Below are 17,086 nucleotides of genomic sequence, written 5' to 3'. Positions count from 1 at the left end.
TAGAGAAATACATCATTTTCCAACTAGTCAGCCGATGCTCCATCTTTTCCATAATGCCATCCCAAATAGCCTTAGCCTTGTAAGAAGCCCCTAGCGGAATACCAATATACATGAGGGGTAGAGGGGAAGTCCCACTACCCAAAATGCCAGCCAACTCGTCCACATTATTCACATTACCCACAGGAACCAAAAATGATTTGGATAGATTAACCTTTAAACCAAAAATAACTTCAAAAAATAAGAGCACACATAGAGATCAAAGTTGGCCTCACAAAAAACCAAAGTGTTGTTCGCGAAGAGCAAGTGAGAAATATTTACAACAGGGAGCCTAAATCCCACAGAGAAGCCTAAGAGAAGACCCCTGTCAACAGTATTAGTTATCATTTCACTCAAAGCCTCCACGACTACTACAAATAGAAGAGGAGATAGAGGATCACCCTTCCTCAGGCCATGAGAACTACTGAAAAAGCTAGACGGAGAACCATTAACCATAACGGAGAAGCGTACAGAAGAAATGCAATGCCCTTTCCATGAAACCCAAAACCGCACCTTCTCAACATGTACAAAAAGAACTTCCAGTTGATGTGATCTAAGGCCTTCTCAATATCTAGCTTGCAAAGCACCCCAGGAACACCAAACTTGATACAACTATCTACACATTCGTTGGCAATGAGAACCGAATCCAGAATTTGCCTACCTTGAACAAAAGCATTCTAAGCCTTTGAAATGATCTTCTCTGTAATTTTACTCATTTTGTTAGCAAAAACTTTAGCGATGATCTTGTAAACAAGTCAAGGCTAAGATGTGTGTTTCTCGAGCTTGCCATTTTTGCTAGGGACTCTGAGATGAGTCAGCAAAGTGATAATCAAAGAGTGTGGTAGACGAACTAGTTTTATGGTCAAATGCTCCATAATTGATGTAGGAAAACTAATATGCATCACATGCAAATCATACGCAGTTGAGAGCTTTTCAAAAATCATACTAGGATCATGCATCATAGTTTTGCAAAAATCACAATTTTTCAAAAATCTTTTTTTTTTTTTTTTCCCCAATTAGACAAGAAAAACATGAGTTGTTAATGTAATTTTAGCTTATTTATATTGGCTTTAATGCACTTTCTTGTTAATGTCTTATTTATAAAGTTTGTTTTTATGTTCATAGTCCAAGCTGTTCCAACTTGAGGGGGAGTATTAGGTAGGGGTGTCAACCCAGCCGGTTATAACCGGCCAACTGGCCAATAGCTTTTAAAAGCAGTTGGAAATAACCGGTAATTGGCCCTCCCGGTCCGGTTATCGATTTTCGCATTTTAAACCACCTGGTTATAACTGGTAACCGGGTGTGTATATATATGATATATATTAATATATTTATTTTTTAAAAAGGTAAGTTTGTTTAAATACTTTTTTTTTAATATATATATATATAATGTTTGTATATACTTGTTTTTACTTTTTATTGTTTTCTTTGGGTTTGTAGTAGTAAATATTTAGTGTTTAATCTCATAAGAATGAGATTTGTAGTTGATATATGTAGATGTAGTTGTTTAATCTCATTAAAGCTTTTAAAATGAAATTTTAGGGCATTTTTAAACATTGGATTTTCACGCCCAAAATGGCAAAAGCACTGATAGACTAATATAGCTTTTTTTGAACAACCACAACAAAGCCTAGCATATGGACCAAAAAAGCCTTAATTGTTTTTTGTAAAATGGCCAAAAAAGGCTAAATTAAGCCCAAAAAGTAGGCCCAATACCAAAAATAGCCCAAAATGCCCAATTTTTTAAAGACCTGGTTATCGGTCCGGATAACCAACTACCAACCGGTAATCGGCAGTTATTACATAATCGGGTAACCAATAGCGGGTTACCGGTTTCGGTTTTCTAAATTGACAAACCAGCTACCCCGGTTCCGGTTAGCAATTTTACCTAATAACCATTAACCGGAACTGGGTTGACACCCCTAGTATTAGGGGCCAATTGATATAGCTTTTTTATCCTCCTTTTTACTGTTTACCCAAATATGAGAAATGAAATGCGTTTGTTAAGCCATTGAAATGAGAGAGAATTTTGAAATTGGATATTAGCCACCTAAGAAAATCATTATAGTTGGACTACCAACAACCAATCTAATCTTGACATGTCATAAGAGACCTCTAACATGTTTGTTTTCAATCCTCATAAAACAAAAATAAAGCAAAAAACAAGGAGTTATCAATGCATTATAAGAAGTGGGTTTTAGAAGGAAGCAAAAAGGTTTGGTAGAGAAAAGAAAGGGTTAAAAAATAGGAGTTTCATCTATTGATGTTTAAAGACTTATTAGGATTTGGGAATATTTTGGCCATTGTTATATTTATCTAAGCCTATATAATAAGATGTGTGTGGTAGGCCATGTAACAAGTTGAATAGCCTCCACCTATTGTATCTAAACTGTTCATGCAAACTATAACAATGGTATCAGAACTTTAGATTTAGATCCTTGTTCTAATCACTTTTTTTGTACTATTTTGTCTTTTTTTTTTCCTCTATTTTTTGGTTGAACTTCACACCTTGCTGTTGGTGAGTCTCTCTTTGGCGGCAGAACCGCCCATGTGGGCTTAGCCAATCTTGGTGTTTTCCGGCAAGATCCTATTGACTTTTGGTGTTTTGCGGCAAGATATGACCAGCCTTGGTGTTTGGTTGTGGGTTCCGACCAGTTCTTGTTTTCAGTGAGATCCTACCGACCTTGGTGTTTTGCGATGAGATCCAATTGTCCATTGCAGTTTCCGAGTTACATTGAATTTTTTAGGGATTTCTTTTTTGTAAGTCTTTGTTTTGTGTGCTCCAAGCTATTCCACCTTGAGGGAGAGTGTTAGAGTTTGTTTTTCTTGGCATTTTTGTTTGTTTGTTTCTTCCAAGCTAGACTTATATGATATATATGTTTCAGCTTGAGGGGGAGTGTTAAAAGAGTTATTAGGGTTTATAAGCCATTAGTGTTTAGGAATATTTTGGTCATTGATATATTTTTGTAATCCTATATAACAAGATGTGTGTGGTAGGCTACGTAACAAGTTGTATAGCTTCCACCTTTTGTATCTAAATCGTTCATGCAAAACTATAACAATTTAATTCATTGTTATTGAGACCAAGTTTCTTTTCTTTGAAAGAAATGAAATGGATAATTATATACCTTTGAAAGTGAAGATCCTGATGTTTGCTAACTATATTTTGCAGTCTCTGCCCTTAATGTGATGTATAGCAGCTTAAAATCTCCTTCACAACTTACTGGCTGGAAGTCGAGTGGGGGTGACCCTTGTGGTGACTCCTGGGAAGGGATCAAATGCTCTGGCTCATCCGTAACTGAAATGTATTAACCTTTTTTGTAATATCTGTTGATAATTGCATTCATCTAAATCCACCTTGTTGAGAGAAGTTATTGTTTAACTATTTTATGTAATGTGCTTAAATTTTCTAACTTGGAACCTTGTTTCTATTATAAAATATGCAGAAACTTATCTGGCCTTGGACTCACTGGATCAATGGGCTACCAGCTTTCGAGCTTGACATCTGTCACTCGCTTGTAAGGCCTAGTTTTAAAAGATATGCATCTTTTATGCTAAACTTTCTATTTCTTAGACAGAAATTCACCTGAAAGCAAATCATTTGTTTGTCTAGTACAGTGATTTAAGCAGTAACAACCTCAAGGGTGATATACCATATCAGCTCCCTCCTAATGCAATTAACATGTAAGTCAGCTAACAAATGACTCATATACCAATAGTAAATTATACTCAAGAGATATATTGTGACACCATGAATGATGTGTTTTCTGCATTACTCTTTTGGTTTGTGAACATAATTTGATGGTCTTCTGCAATGGTCTTTTGAAGTTTTACACTGTTCCCCTAGATTCATTTTATTAATTTATATTCTTTTATTTCTTTTGATCTGTTTGTTGTTTTTCACTGATCTTCACAAAGGAGTGGAATAGTTAAGTCTAATTTTAGTCATTGGATTAGGTTTCATTTGCAATTCCTTTGGTATTGCTTTAATTGGTGACCCTGGTGGCTTGTGCAATGAACTTAGTGATTGCGTTTGGTGTCAAATGTGACAATTTACATATTGCTTGAAGAAATTATGTACAACTTTATATGTTAAGATCAAGACATTAGCCTTTGAGAACTTTCTTCTGAATAATTAGCTTCTTCTTATTATATTGATATTCACCTTATGAACTTGATGTGTAGAGATCTGTCTCAGAATGACTTCACTGGTGGTGTGCCTTATTCGATTTCTCAGATGACTGACCTTGAATACCTGTATGAATTTGTTCCTGTTTTCACACACACACACACACACACATATATATATATTGCCCTTTCTCATTTCTTTGTGGTGTGTGCAGAAAGCTTGGTCATAATCAGCTTAATAACCAGTTGAGTGATATGTTTGGAAAACTTTCAAAACTGAAAGAGCTGTAAGTATTGCTAACATGGCAGAAAAGGTCTTCTCTTTTCCCTTTTTTTTTAAAATTTTTTTTTCTTTTGTTCTTCTGTATGCATTGCATTATCTTGTTTACTGTAAACAACTTTACGCATTCATGGTCTTGCATTGAATATGAATTAAGCTGGTTTCTGGCTTGTCACGCAAATTTTTTGTACGTGCTTAAGTCTCTCTATTTGGTACATTGCAAACTTTTATTTTACTCTTGTAGAGGGCTTTTCTAATTTCTCAAGTTCATTATAAGATCAAATGCCTTCATACTCTTCAAAATTATTTCCATGCACAAAAATGTATGATATACGTGTGAATTGTATGACTAAATTTGAAATTTAGTCCAATGGTTTCTAGCATTGTATGACTTCTTATGTTTTGAAAAAACTAATCCTTGGAGGAGCTCACGGGATTTTTCTTCTTTACTCTTGTCACTTGGATGGCTGCTTAGCTTGCTCTATTAGTGATTAGTTTTTCGGATTTTCTTGTTCTTTTTTCTTTTCCGGTGTTCTCTTGTGTGTTTACTGTGTATTAAGGTTGTGCCCTTCTGCTCTTTTTGGTATATACAATATTATTTATCAAAAAAAAAAGGGGGGGGGAAACTCATGAAGAAGAGTTCTTTATGATCTTGCCTTGGTTAAAGGACAAGAAGGACCCACAAGCCAGAGTTAAAGCAGTGACTGCCAATTTTTACTATCACTATCCTGATAAGCATCATAATAGGTTTAAAGCTGAAATTAGAAGAAAGAAGTTAAAGCGATTAGTAGTAAATGGTTGATAGTAATACTTAGAAATTTTGCAATATGGTTGTTACACTTAGTAGGGATTTCTTAAGTTGGCACCATGAACTCTTTCTATTGAGTTATTGAATCTAGCTAGAAAATGGGAAATGGATAATAATATCTGGGGGTTGTATGGCGTGGAGAAACACCCCTCAGAAGTTTTTTAACCTAGATCCATGCATGCATTGCAAGAAAGATGGAAGTTAACCTCTTCAAGAAGACCGCAGGATAGGAGGTGCAATTATTGCTTAACGCTCAGAATCAGTCATCTATTGACTATTGATTGTTCATTCTCTTTCTAGAATTAGGTTGGTTGATTTACAAACTCATTTCTTTGTGACTTTTGGTCTATTTGGAAAAAAAGTTATAGGAGATTTCCAGACAGATTATGTTCAAAAAGGTGAATGGTATTATTGTGATTTTGGTTTTCTAGCCTAGCTTATGCAAGGAGGTCACATATCTTTTATTTTGAAAGACAATTGATGTCCTCTTGCACCTTGTGATATGTAGTAATCTTAGAGGTCTTTTTGCTCTTCCTGACTCCTCTCATTTCATTTACCCCAAAGTTTGCATCCTCATGTTTAATAAGGTTAAAATTATTGCAATGACATAATTTATCCTTTCTAATTTTTTTTTTTTTTCTTTTATAGAAATTTATTGAGATGTTTTTCTTTCTTGTATTACTGGGGATAAGCAATATATATCTGCAACTATGTATGAGTGAAAAAAGTTGTGTTGGTTAGTGTGGATCTTAACAACCCTCTAACATCCTCCCACATCCTAATCAGGCTTCCCTTCATGTATTAATTGTCTAACATGTTTTATTACATTTCTTAATTCAATCCAGTAGACATGCCTCTTTATTTTTATCCCATTTGAAAATTTTCTCTTTCTTCCAAATCTTTTTTTTTTTTTGAAATTCAATTCGGCAACGCTAATGGCTACCCTACTAGCTTTTTTTGTTACTTATCAAACTAAAGGTCTTTTGTAAGAACATGTTCTTGCACCATTTTATCAAGTCCTATTAGTTGGCTTGATTAACATTAAAATTGTGCTTCTTGGTTTGAGGAATAGAAAGGAAGCAAGAAGATAGAGTTGCAGCATGAGAGTGGAGTGACATTCTTGAGTTTGCTATTTGACTGCATTTGATTCTTCTTCTTTTTTTTTTTTTTGTGATTTGTAATGCATGATAAGATCAAAAAGGCCATCTATGATAATGCTCCCCCTCGAGTTGGTTGATGTAGTTTACCTTCCTACAAAGTTTTGTCACTTAATAAGAATTACAAATAAGAATTCTATTGTGAGACTAATAATTGGCTTATCATTTATTTTTACGAATCAATAAGTATTGCTATGTTCTAATGGCTTCTTTATTGAACTTCATTGTTACATCACCAGTTATCCTAAAAGTTTAAGCTTATAAGAAATAGTGAATTTAGTTATTTAATTAAATATTTTAACACTACCCTCATGTCTTTAAGTAAAACACAACATCTGAAATATTTAAATTGAAATAAGGGGTAAACTATAGGATAAAAATTCGAACTCAAGACTTCTACTATGATACCATGTTAATTCACTAGTTATTTTAAAAGTTTAAGCTGATGAAAAATTATGAATTTAATCATATAATTAATATTGTAACTTTCTTACAGGGACCTTTCCTACAACTCACTGTCTGGCAATTTGCCTCAGAGTTTCAAATCACTCTCAAGCCTCAAAAAATTGTAAGAAGCAATTCATTTTAAATTTAGATCATTGAAGTTCCTTGCTGCTAACTTCCTTATATTTTCTTACAGAAATTTGGAGAACAATCAATTCAATGGTCCAATTAATGTCCTTGTTGATCTTCCCCTTACTGATTTGTAAGGAGATCTCCACTTCATGTTTATTATTCAAGAGTTTATAATCAGACTTTTCAATTTGAGATTTAGTTTATCCTTTTAGTTGACAATGGCTACAGGCACTCATAGATCACTGGGTGTTTTAGAACTTCATTAAACCATTATAATGTTGGCAGGAATGTTGAAAACAACCAATTTACTGGCTGGATTCCCAATGAATTAGAGAATATAAACTTAGAGTGAGTTCTGTATTCAAATTAATTTTGTATATTTGAGGATGCATTGCTTAAGTTGTTCGTTTTTTTTCCTGAGTTTGTGATTATCTATATTGAAGAACTGGAGGGAACTCCTGGTCATCTGGCGCTGCTCCTCCTCCTCCCCCTGGTGCAAAACATCATGCTAATCGACACCCAACCAATAATGGTGATGGTAAGTCTGTCAAGGGTGGAGTGGCAATAGCCGGAATAGCTATGGGTGTACTGGTGGTAATTGGGATTCTAATTACTCTTTTTTCAAGAAGAAAGTCTTCTCCTTCTTCAAATTTCCTTGATGAAGAGAGGATTAGCCAGCGTAGATCATTTACCCCCCTTGCATCTCAGGAATTATCCCAAGACTTGCGAGCTGACATAAGCAAAAGCTTCAAAGGTAGTTTTTTTTCTTTTTTTTTTTCTTTTCTTGGGAGATTCACTATAGTAGGCTTCAAAGGTTGTCTTAATCATTTTGCTTAAGTCTCCCTTTGGGGCCAGTTACTTATCAAAAATGACTACAATTAAATTGTTTGGATGATATAATGGTGACAGAGCTTCAGCCATTGGATCGGTGTGCTTCAGTTGATATCAAGTCTTTGCAAAAGTCTCCTTCAATTGGTCCTAAGCATCCACCTTATGATTTGAAGCGATCATATGATGAAAATGAGTTTACAAACCGTTTGAATGCCCGAAGAAGCACCTCCCTTCATGCTACATCTTACTCCTTGCCAGATTTACAGCTTGCTACCGTTAATTTCGCAACAGGCCGCATTCTTGGTGAAGGATCTATTGGACGTGTTTATCGAGCTAAATATGCTGATGGGAAGGTATTTTGTGCTTGGTTATTATATTTCCTACTTTTATTGAAAAGCTACAATCCCAATTCCACTAAAAATAATGTGCTTTGAGGAGAAGGTGAATTTGATGTTTTAGTAATTAGATCTACTCATATTTTTTAGGTTTTAGCTGTGAAAAAGATTGACTCCTCACTTTTTCAAGGAGGGCGATCAGAAGAATTTGCAGAAATTGTTTCTAACATCTCCAAGCTTCACCATCCAAACCTTGCAGAACTTGTTGGATACTGTTCAGAACAAGGCCATAACATGTTAATTTATGAGTATTTCAGGAATGGGTCACTTCACGAGTTCTTGCACATGTCAGATGACTATAGCAAACCACTAACTTGGAACACAAGAGTCAGAATTGCATTGGGCACTGCTCGTGCTGTTGAGTAAGTCAACTTATATACTACTTTTTGGATGAATTCTATTATTTTTTGGGTTAAATTCACTTTACCCCCTAAAGTTTCAGAGGTTTTTTAATTCGAACCCCAATGTTTAAAAATTGGCAATGTACCCCCTAATGTTTTAAAAATTTTCAATTCAGACCTTCTGTTACTAATTTCGTCTAATTGGACGGAAATCATCCCACGTTCATCTCGCATGGGATTTTGATACCCTCTATTCCAATTTTGCCCTCATTAAAACTTATGAAATTATGTAATTACCTCAATTTCATAGTTTTTAATGAGCGTAATTTTGTAATTTCATAAGTTTTAACGAGGAAAAAATTGGAATAGTGGGCATCAAAATCCCATGTGAGACGCATGTAGGATGATTTCTATCCAATTAAACAGAAATTAGTAATGGAGGGCGTGAATTGAAAATTTTTGAAACATTCAATTGCCAATTTTTAAACATTGGGGTTCGAATTGAAACACCCCTAAAACTTCAGGAGGATAAGATGAATTTTTCCCTTCTTTTTTTGTTGTGAAATAAGAGCAAATAATATCAATTATTGCATGTAAAATCCCTTTAGGAATGTGAATGTTTCTTGTGCACCTAGATACTCCATAAATTTATGTGTTCCTTAATGATTCCTATGAACAATACATTTCTTTTTTCTTTTTTTCTTTTTTTTTTTTTTCTCATTTTTTAGTCGCAAGCCATTAATTCCAATGTCTAATTGGTAGCCTCATTGAATTTAGCCTTCTGAAGATTTAAAATCCCATAATGTGGAATTTTAGACACATCCCTGTATGCAATTTTTTTTTTCTCAAGTTTGCCTCATAATGCATATTAGTGTGAATATGCACTAATTGATCAAGGTTTATAAGGGCGTCAACTGATTAAGTTTAACAAGACAACTAACTAATGTGAGCTTTGCTAGAGCAACTCATGATTGGGATGTGGATGTCTTTGCCTTGTTTTTTAGGGTATTGTATTTAGTGAGAGAGACAAAGGTGAGGACAAGCTATGGTGGGTCCCTTCAAAAGAGGATTGTTTAGTATTAAATCCTTCTATAGTGTCATGTGTTGTAATGATGGCTTCCATTTCCCTTTGAAGCGTTTTTGGCGAACTAAGGTTTCGTTGAGGGTGGCCTTTTTTGCTTGGCTGGCAGCCTTAGGAAAGATCCTTACCATGGACAACCTTAGGAAACAGCATGTCATTGTAGTTGATAGGTGTTACATGTGTAAAAGGAATGGGGAGTCTGTAAACCATCTTCTTCTCCATTGTGAGGTTCCTTGTGCTGTTTGGAATGTTTTTTTAAGTCGATTTAGGCTGTCTTGGGTTATGCCTAAACTAGTAGTCAACTTGTATGCCTGTTGGTGGACTGCCGGCAGTACTGGGAGTGTTCTTGTGTGGAAGATAGAGCCTTCGTGCCTGTTGTGGTGTCTATGGAGGAAAATGAATGACAGAAGTTTTGAGGACCTTTATGTGACTTTAAGTTTTGGGAAGTACTGAAATATGATATTATGGCTGTTTTTTCTGAATTCCATAGTCGACTACAATTTGAGAAGAGTTGATGCAACTTTTGTTTCTCTGATTCCAAAAAAGGTAGGCGTTGTGGAGGTGAAGCATTTTTTGCCTATTAGCCTAGTTGGTGGGGTGTATAAAATCATATCCAAGGTTCTCACCACTAGGTTTAAGTCAGTTTTGGGATATATTATTTCCAATTCACAGGATGCCTTCATTGTAGGTCGCCAAATTTTAGATTCAATGCTTATTGCTAATGAATGTTTGGATAGTCTTCTTTGATTGGGGGAAGCCAGGGTACTATTGAAATTGGATTTGGAAAAAGCGTATGATCATGTCAATTGGGATTTCTTGCTTTATTTGCTTAAGTGATGTGGTTTTAGGGAGAAATGGCGGGCTTCGATATAGTTTTGTATTTATACAGTGAGATTTTCCATACTTGTAAATGGAACTACTTCAGGTTTTTTTAATAGCTCTCATGTGATACGGCAGGGGGATCAACTCTCGCCACTTTTGTTTGTGGTGATTATGGAGGCTTTGAGCCAGATGTTGACTACGATAATGGATGAGGGTCTCTTGATAGGGTTTTCAGTGGGGTCCATGAATAATGAAGCCTTGGTAGACACTAATCTTTTGTGGTGTGCAATCCGATCAAATTCGACACTTGCGATTTATTTTCTTATGTTTTGAAGCAGTGTTGGGTTTGAGAATCAATTTAGGCAAATTAGAACTTGTTCCTATATGAGAGGTGGAAGATGTCGAAGATCTGGCTCATATACTTGAGTGTTGAGTCGCTTCTTTGCCTATGATGTATTTGGGTTTTCCGCTTGGAACCTCTTATAAGGCCACCTCTATTTGGAATGGAGTTATTGAGCAAATGGAATGTCAGTTGGCTGGTTAGAAGAAACTTTATTTGTCTAAAGGTGGTCAGTTGACTTTGCTTAAAAGTACTCTTTCCAACCTACCTACATATTACTTATCACTATTTCCTATTCTAATGGGAGTGGCTAATAGGCTAGAGAGATTCCAAAGGGATTTCCTTTGGGGTGGTATTGGGGTAAAATTCCGTCTAGTAAATTGGAAGAAGATATGCACGCCGATAAAAGCGGGAGAGCTAGGAGTTCGAAATTGCTTCAATTTAATCAAGCCTTATTGGGAAAGTGGTTGTGGCGGTATGCTTTGGAAAGAGAGGCCTTATGGAGATTGGTGATCGAAGCTAAATTTGAGAGTATGAGGCGTGGTTGGTGTTCAAAGGAGGTTATGGGGACATTTGGAGTGGGCCTTTGGAAACACATTAGAAGGGGTTGGGATAATTTTTCCAACTTTGTTCGCTTTGAGGCTGGGGTTGGGTTTAAAGTAAGTTTCCAGCTTGATATTTGTTGTGGGGATAGACTGTTGAAGGAAGTTTTTCCGACTTCATTTACTATTGCTAGGCACAAAGACATGTTGGTGGGGGATACTTTTCAATGTCAAGATGGAGTTCTTCAATGGAATGTCCTTTTTATGCGGCCAGTCCAGCATTGGGAGATGGAGCTGATACTCTCCTTCAAGCGACAGTATTCTTTCAAGTTACGTCATTGAGAGGGGGATTGGTTAGGATGGAGCCCGTCCAAAAGGGGTCAGTTTGAAGGGAAGCTGTTCTATAAAGTGTTAACTAGCCAGGATAGTCCTACATTTCCATGGAAGAGTATTTGAGGAGTAAACCTCCTTCGAGGGTGGCATTCTTTGTGTGGATAGCAGCCTTAGGGAAAATATTGACGCATGATAATTTGCAAAAGAGGAATGTTGTGGTGGTTGAGAGTGTTGTATGTGTAAGAAGAGTGGGGAGTCCGTTGATCACCTATTGCGAAATTGCAGGCGAACTCTGGAGTTACATTCTTACATTTTTTGGGCTAGAGCGGGTTATGTCGAGACAGGTAATGGATTTGTTCACACGTTGTGGTGGGTTGGTTGGGTGTGGTCTAGCTAAGGAAGTGTGGAGGCTAGTTCCATTGTGTTTTATGTGGTGTATCTTGTGTAAGAGGAATGGTCGGCTCTTTGAAGACATAGAGAATTTGTCAGTAGAGCTGTAGAAGTCTATGGTGAACCGCTATCCATATATTGGATGTTTCTACTTTTGCAAATTTTTTGAATTTATTTTCTTCTTCTTCCTATTAGGGGTTTTCTTGTATGTATATTCCCTGTGTACTAGGGTTGCGTGCTCTGCGCTTTATTAATGATATGAAATTACGTATAAAAAAAGAAGTTATTATGATTTTTCTTGTTCTTTTTATTCGTGGAAGTGAATTTGAGGTTACTTTGGATCAGGTCTGGTTAATTTGCTTAAAAAAAATAAATCTAGCCAAATACATTTAATTACTTACATACTTTAAACAAATACAATGAATGTTAAAGGTCAACCATCACTTTCATAACCTTCCTTTAGTTTTTAACTTGTTAACATTTTACCAACTTAGTGTTTAGATACTTGTCAAAATCGACTTAATGATGGGTTTGGCTAATTTCGTCCTGATTTGGATTCATACAACTTGCTTTTACAATTAGTGTGCACAAAAGTTCATATATATTTTCTTGTAATATGAGCTTTTTAGTCAGTATAGGTTGGAGTGGCCTACATTGGATTCATACGAAGCAGTGACAATGATCACAACCATTTTCAATTGGTTAATATAGTTGTTGAATTACATTCTTGCTGTCAAAGCCAAAAGGGATTTTTGTTTTATCATGAATGCCACTAATTTTATTCAACTAATTCTTTGGACATCATTTATGCATCTAGGTACCTCCATGAGGTCTGTTCTCCATCCTTACTTCACAAGAACATCAAGTCATCCAATATATTGCTCGATACTGAACTCAATCCTCGTCTCTCAGACTGCGGCTTGGCAACCTTTCATCAGGTCACTATTTCTGGAAATATGTTATATCCTCTTATCCTAATAATGTTTTGTATAAGATTTGATTTGAACTCCTAATAGTACTTGCATTTACCAATTATACCTGAAGCTGGTTTGCATTATGAAAGTAAAAGCTAGGTCTGCCAAAGGAGTGGGCTGTGATTTAAATCACACCCTGTTTAGCTAGATCTTGTGCAACATTATGATGTGGTGATCTATTGAATATGGGGATAGTTCTACGAGCACAACAGATGTCCCCACTTGGTTTGTGAGTATGTTTCTAGAAATGGAATATAGGTTAAACAGATTGGTTGTTATATGATCATATCAATCCATGTTTTTGGGTTACATCAAACTTGGAAAGTTTCTTAAGTGATCTTAGACTAGAATCAGCCAATCTTCTCTAAAGTCAACCTCTTCATGGGCTTAATTGTAGATGTTCATAATTACTATATACCCAGTATTTTTGGGTGTTTATAAGTGTACCTAGTTTTGTACTGTTACTATCATGCTCTTATGCAATACCAATAGGAATACAGAAGTCTATATCGTAGTTATTCTTGCAAAAAAGATCTCACGGTGACTAAGGCTTCATGGAAACCGTTTTGTAAAATGACATCTGCCTTTGGTTTGTAGATTGGCTCAAAAGAAAAGGAGCCAGCCCTGCAGTTCATTCTAAGGGCCTACATCAACAAGCTTTGAGGTTTTATAAAAAAAATTAAACTATAGTGGTTTCTTATTCGTTAATAATGAACTGCTTAAATTTTGCTCACTTTTGATAAATAGTGTAAGGATTTGGTCAAGGATATGTAAATCAAGCTTAGATGAATGTATCAACAACCATAGCAGATGCAACAGGGATAGCACTGTGCCTCATTAGGTCAAGATTACTGTCTTGTGTTGATAGAAGGCATTGGATTTAGTGGAAACCTTTATGTGCACCAAGAATACAAACTTGCTAATATCAATGTGAAGTGAATCCTGTTCCCTTTTGACACCAAAGTTTCATGGGTGTTCTCTAAAAGCTGTGTTGTTTGTCAATATTTTTGGTTCATGTACTGATTTTATAATTAGATCACAATATAAATAGAGTTCCATAAATGTCCAAGTATGGTTTTGATGTACAATGCCAATCAATTGAATTATTTTGTTCTGCTTCAAGGTACTATGTTGTGTCATTTGTTGTTTCAAGTTTAACAATAATAAATCTATTATGTTTATTTCTTTATGAAGAAGTAACTTTTCTTTATAGCGCACTAGCCAAAACCTTGGGGTTGGATATAATGCTCCAGAGTGCACAAAACCTTCTGCCTACACAATGAAAAGTGATGTTTACAGTTTTGGGGTGGTCATGTTGGAATTATTGACAGGGCGGATGCCTTTGGACAGGTAGATTACATGGTTGATTCAATCTTTCATTCACAAAGTTGATTTATGCAATCCCCACATCTCAAATACTGTTGTTGCTCTCTTCTTTTTAGTTCAAAACCAAGACCCGAACAATGCCTTGTACGATGGGCCACCCCACAACTCCATGACATCGACGCATTGGGAAAAATGGTTGACCCAGCCTTGCGTGGGCTGTACCCTCCCAAGTCACTCTCACGATTTGCTGATATTATTGCCCTCTGTGTTCAGGTGAGAACCACCCCCTTCCCTCTCTCTAAAAGCCTGCTCATCAAGAAAATATAGTAGACATGTCAATGAAGTTGAAGTTGCACATGAAGATAGAATGGAGAATCAATCATGCACTTGCACATAGCTTGGATCTTGTTTTCTTTCATATTTTTCACTCTATACCAAGGTGATTGTAGAGGATTAGACATCTTGCGGGCCCTAGTCTTGCTTGGCTTTGGGCTAACTTGGATTTTACGTCATCCATCAATCTTAATTAGTAGGCAAGGTGCAACAAAGGTTCAATGTCAAGTGTCAACTCAATTTTCTCTAAAATGATCTTTGTATTGAAAATGTTGGAAATGGCAAAAGGGTTAATGCTTGATGAGCACTTAGCAAACTATGTGGCTGGTGCTTTTTGTTTCATGATTGATTTATCTTCTAACTGTTCTAACATTTTTACTTGATCTTTGTATCAGTCGGAGCCTGAATTTCGGCCACCAATGTCAGAGGTTGTGCAGGCATTGGTCAGGTTAGTCCAGCGGTCAAGTATAAACATGAGAGATGATCTTGGGGTTTCTCGTCGGATGGATGACTATGACTATTAGTGATTTATGCTCAGAATATTGTATATACATATATGTTATTAGATAGATTCAGGGCAAGGAGAGTATTTTTCTTTTTGCATTTTCCCGGCATGGATATTTCTGGTAATAGATATGTGATCTGAAAATTTTCCCAAACCTTGAAGACTTTTATATGTCCTCTTTCTATGACACCTACTAGGGTTATGGCTATTTGATGTCAATTTTCTTTGAGATGATCCATCACACTTCCAGATATTTTCGTAGATGTAGTGCAAGTAAATTTTTTCCCCTAAATAATAGTATTATTTTGGAGAAAATAAACTTTATCCCTGGAAGTATCCACCTATTTTCATTTTGGAGCTCCAAAATGTATTTGACATTGGCAAAAAATATCATCCTTCAGTTTTGTGAGTCACTTTGGATAGAAATGAAGCCACACTCGATGCACGTGACTTTTTCAAAATAAACATGCTAATATTGCCCCTCAATCATGTGTGCCTTTTCATAACCCCTTTATTATGCATTTTGAAAGTGACAAAGCCTTTTATCACTCGAAAACATAACCTAGGGTTATAAAGTTTTCAAAAACAACCATCATCCTACTCAAGATGGAACTGTCAGGCACTCCTACAAACTTCGACTCTACAAGGGGAGGGTTAGGTAGGACACTTTGTTATTGCGAGTGTTTGGCTTGTGTTATAACGTCCTACACCCATCAAAATTTCAGTAGAAGGTTTATGAAATGCGAGAATTACAAGGTAAGTCGCAAACTGACATTACCTTCAGTATATATTTTATGATGGGTATTTTGAAGATATGTGATGGGTGTGTCGCAGATTTGTGTTGGGTGTGTCGTGGATCTGAGTATTTTCGATACTATGCTCAATTTTCTATCTCTTTCTTGAGAAAATAAATTGTTGTTGTTAGATAAAATGACAAGGTCTAATTGCGAATTAGCCTATTGTATATTTATGTGTTTGGAATCTTGAAATCAGCGAGTTTTTTTAGTCATTGACTTCGTATGTGTTAAAACAGGCGTGTGATGTTTAGTGTTAGTGTTTTTTTTTAGGGTTTTGCAGATAAATCAAGTGTTTGGTTTTTGGGAATGGATTGATCCTAAAATGTATGAACATGGAGAGGGTGGTAGCTCTTTTGCAGCAAAAGCATCTATGTTTGATTGAAAAAGCTGAAAGATATCGTATAATGGTTGAAACTGAAGTTAGGAAGTTGAAGTCAAAGACGGAGATTGAAAATGTTGCCCTTTGCAAAGAAATCAAGATTGGGGAGATCAATTACCAAGCAATGACGAAGAATTATCATACAATAACTGCATGTGCATGGATATTGATTGTATTTGGTTATGACTGTAACAACTTCAAAGGGTGTATTTGAAGTCAGACATGACCATATGATGTTACCCTGAAGTGTGCATGCGCTTCCTTTTGTTGACCTTTATTTTATTTGTAGGGAAATTATGATTTTAAAACTTTATGTCTACAAACATACGTATTGTAATGTATGTGCACATGGTGCTTTGTTGTTTTGTATATGATGACTGATGTATTTTTGTGCACATGGTTCTTTGTAATGTAATGAAGTGTAATGTAATGAAGTATGTCTACTTATGATATTTGTTGATGCACAGTTTTCCGAGGAGTAACGTGGCACACTTTCTGGGTAATGTCATGGTGTCCTAGGATGCGTTGGGCTACACACAGAGCAAACAAGAGGATTAGAGTCCCTAGTGGTGTTCCGACAGGAAAACTCCAATGCCTAAGTCAATAATCTAACAGAGAGTGTATAAGCAACAGAAAAGCTAGAAAGCGAGAATTGCGATTACCCTGGTGTTGAGAGGTGACTTGCATTTTATAGGCTTGGAGTGGAGTTTGA

At 36.0% G+C, this 17,086-nt stretch overlaps 1 protein-coding gene across 1 annotated transcript; it reads left to right on the top strand.

The window, feature by feature from the left end:
* The first annotated feature begins 3,213 nt into the window (after nt 1-3,213).
* Nucleotides 3,214-16,743, top strand: LOC132188713 (protein STRUBBELIG-RECEPTOR FAMILY 5-like). The gene is made up of 15 exons (XM_059603242.1): nt 3,214-3,341; nt 3,483-3,554; nt 3,655-3,720; nt 4,222-4,293; nt 4,380-4,451; nt 6,906-6,977; nt 7,050-7,115; nt 7,271-7,333; nt 7,429-7,739; nt 7,895-8,169; nt 8,302-8,573; nt 12,878-12,998; nt 14,248-14,384; nt 14,477-14,633; nt 15,089-16,743. Exons 1-15 carry the CDS (start codon nt 3,226-3,228, stop codon nt 15,215-15,217), a joined length of 2,001 nt encoding a protein of 666 aa, XP_059459225.1. The 5' UTR covers nt 3,214-3,225; the 3' UTR covers nt 15,218-16,743.
* The last annotated feature ends 343 nt before the right edge of the window (nt 16,744-17,086 follow it).

This window comes from Corylus avellana, chromosome ca7 (genome assembly GCF_901000735.1).
Source record: "Corylus avellana chromosome ca7, CavTom2PMs-1.0".
Lineage (NCBI taxonomy): Eukaryota > Viridiplantae > Streptophyta > Magnoliopsida > Fagales > Betulaceae > Corylus > Corylus avellana.
The sequence above is the reverse complement of the archived record's forward strand: the minus strand, read 5'-3'. Positions and strand labels throughout refer to the sequence as shown.

Bases quoted from the DNA above. Each gene is read 5' to 3' on its own strand.
- LOC132188713 (XM_059603242.1), top strand. From the start codon at position 3,226: ATGTATAGCAGCTTAAAATCTCCTTCACAACTTACTGGCTGGAAGTCG. The intron at 4,452-6,905 runs GTAAGTATTGCT...ACTTTCTTACAG, and splicing joins CTTTCAAAACTGAAAGAGCT to GGACCTTTCCTACAACTCAC. The intron at 8,170-8,301 runs GTATTTTGTGCT...CATATTTTTTAG, and splicing joins CTAAATATGCTGATGGGAAG to GTTTTAGCTGTGAAAAAGAT.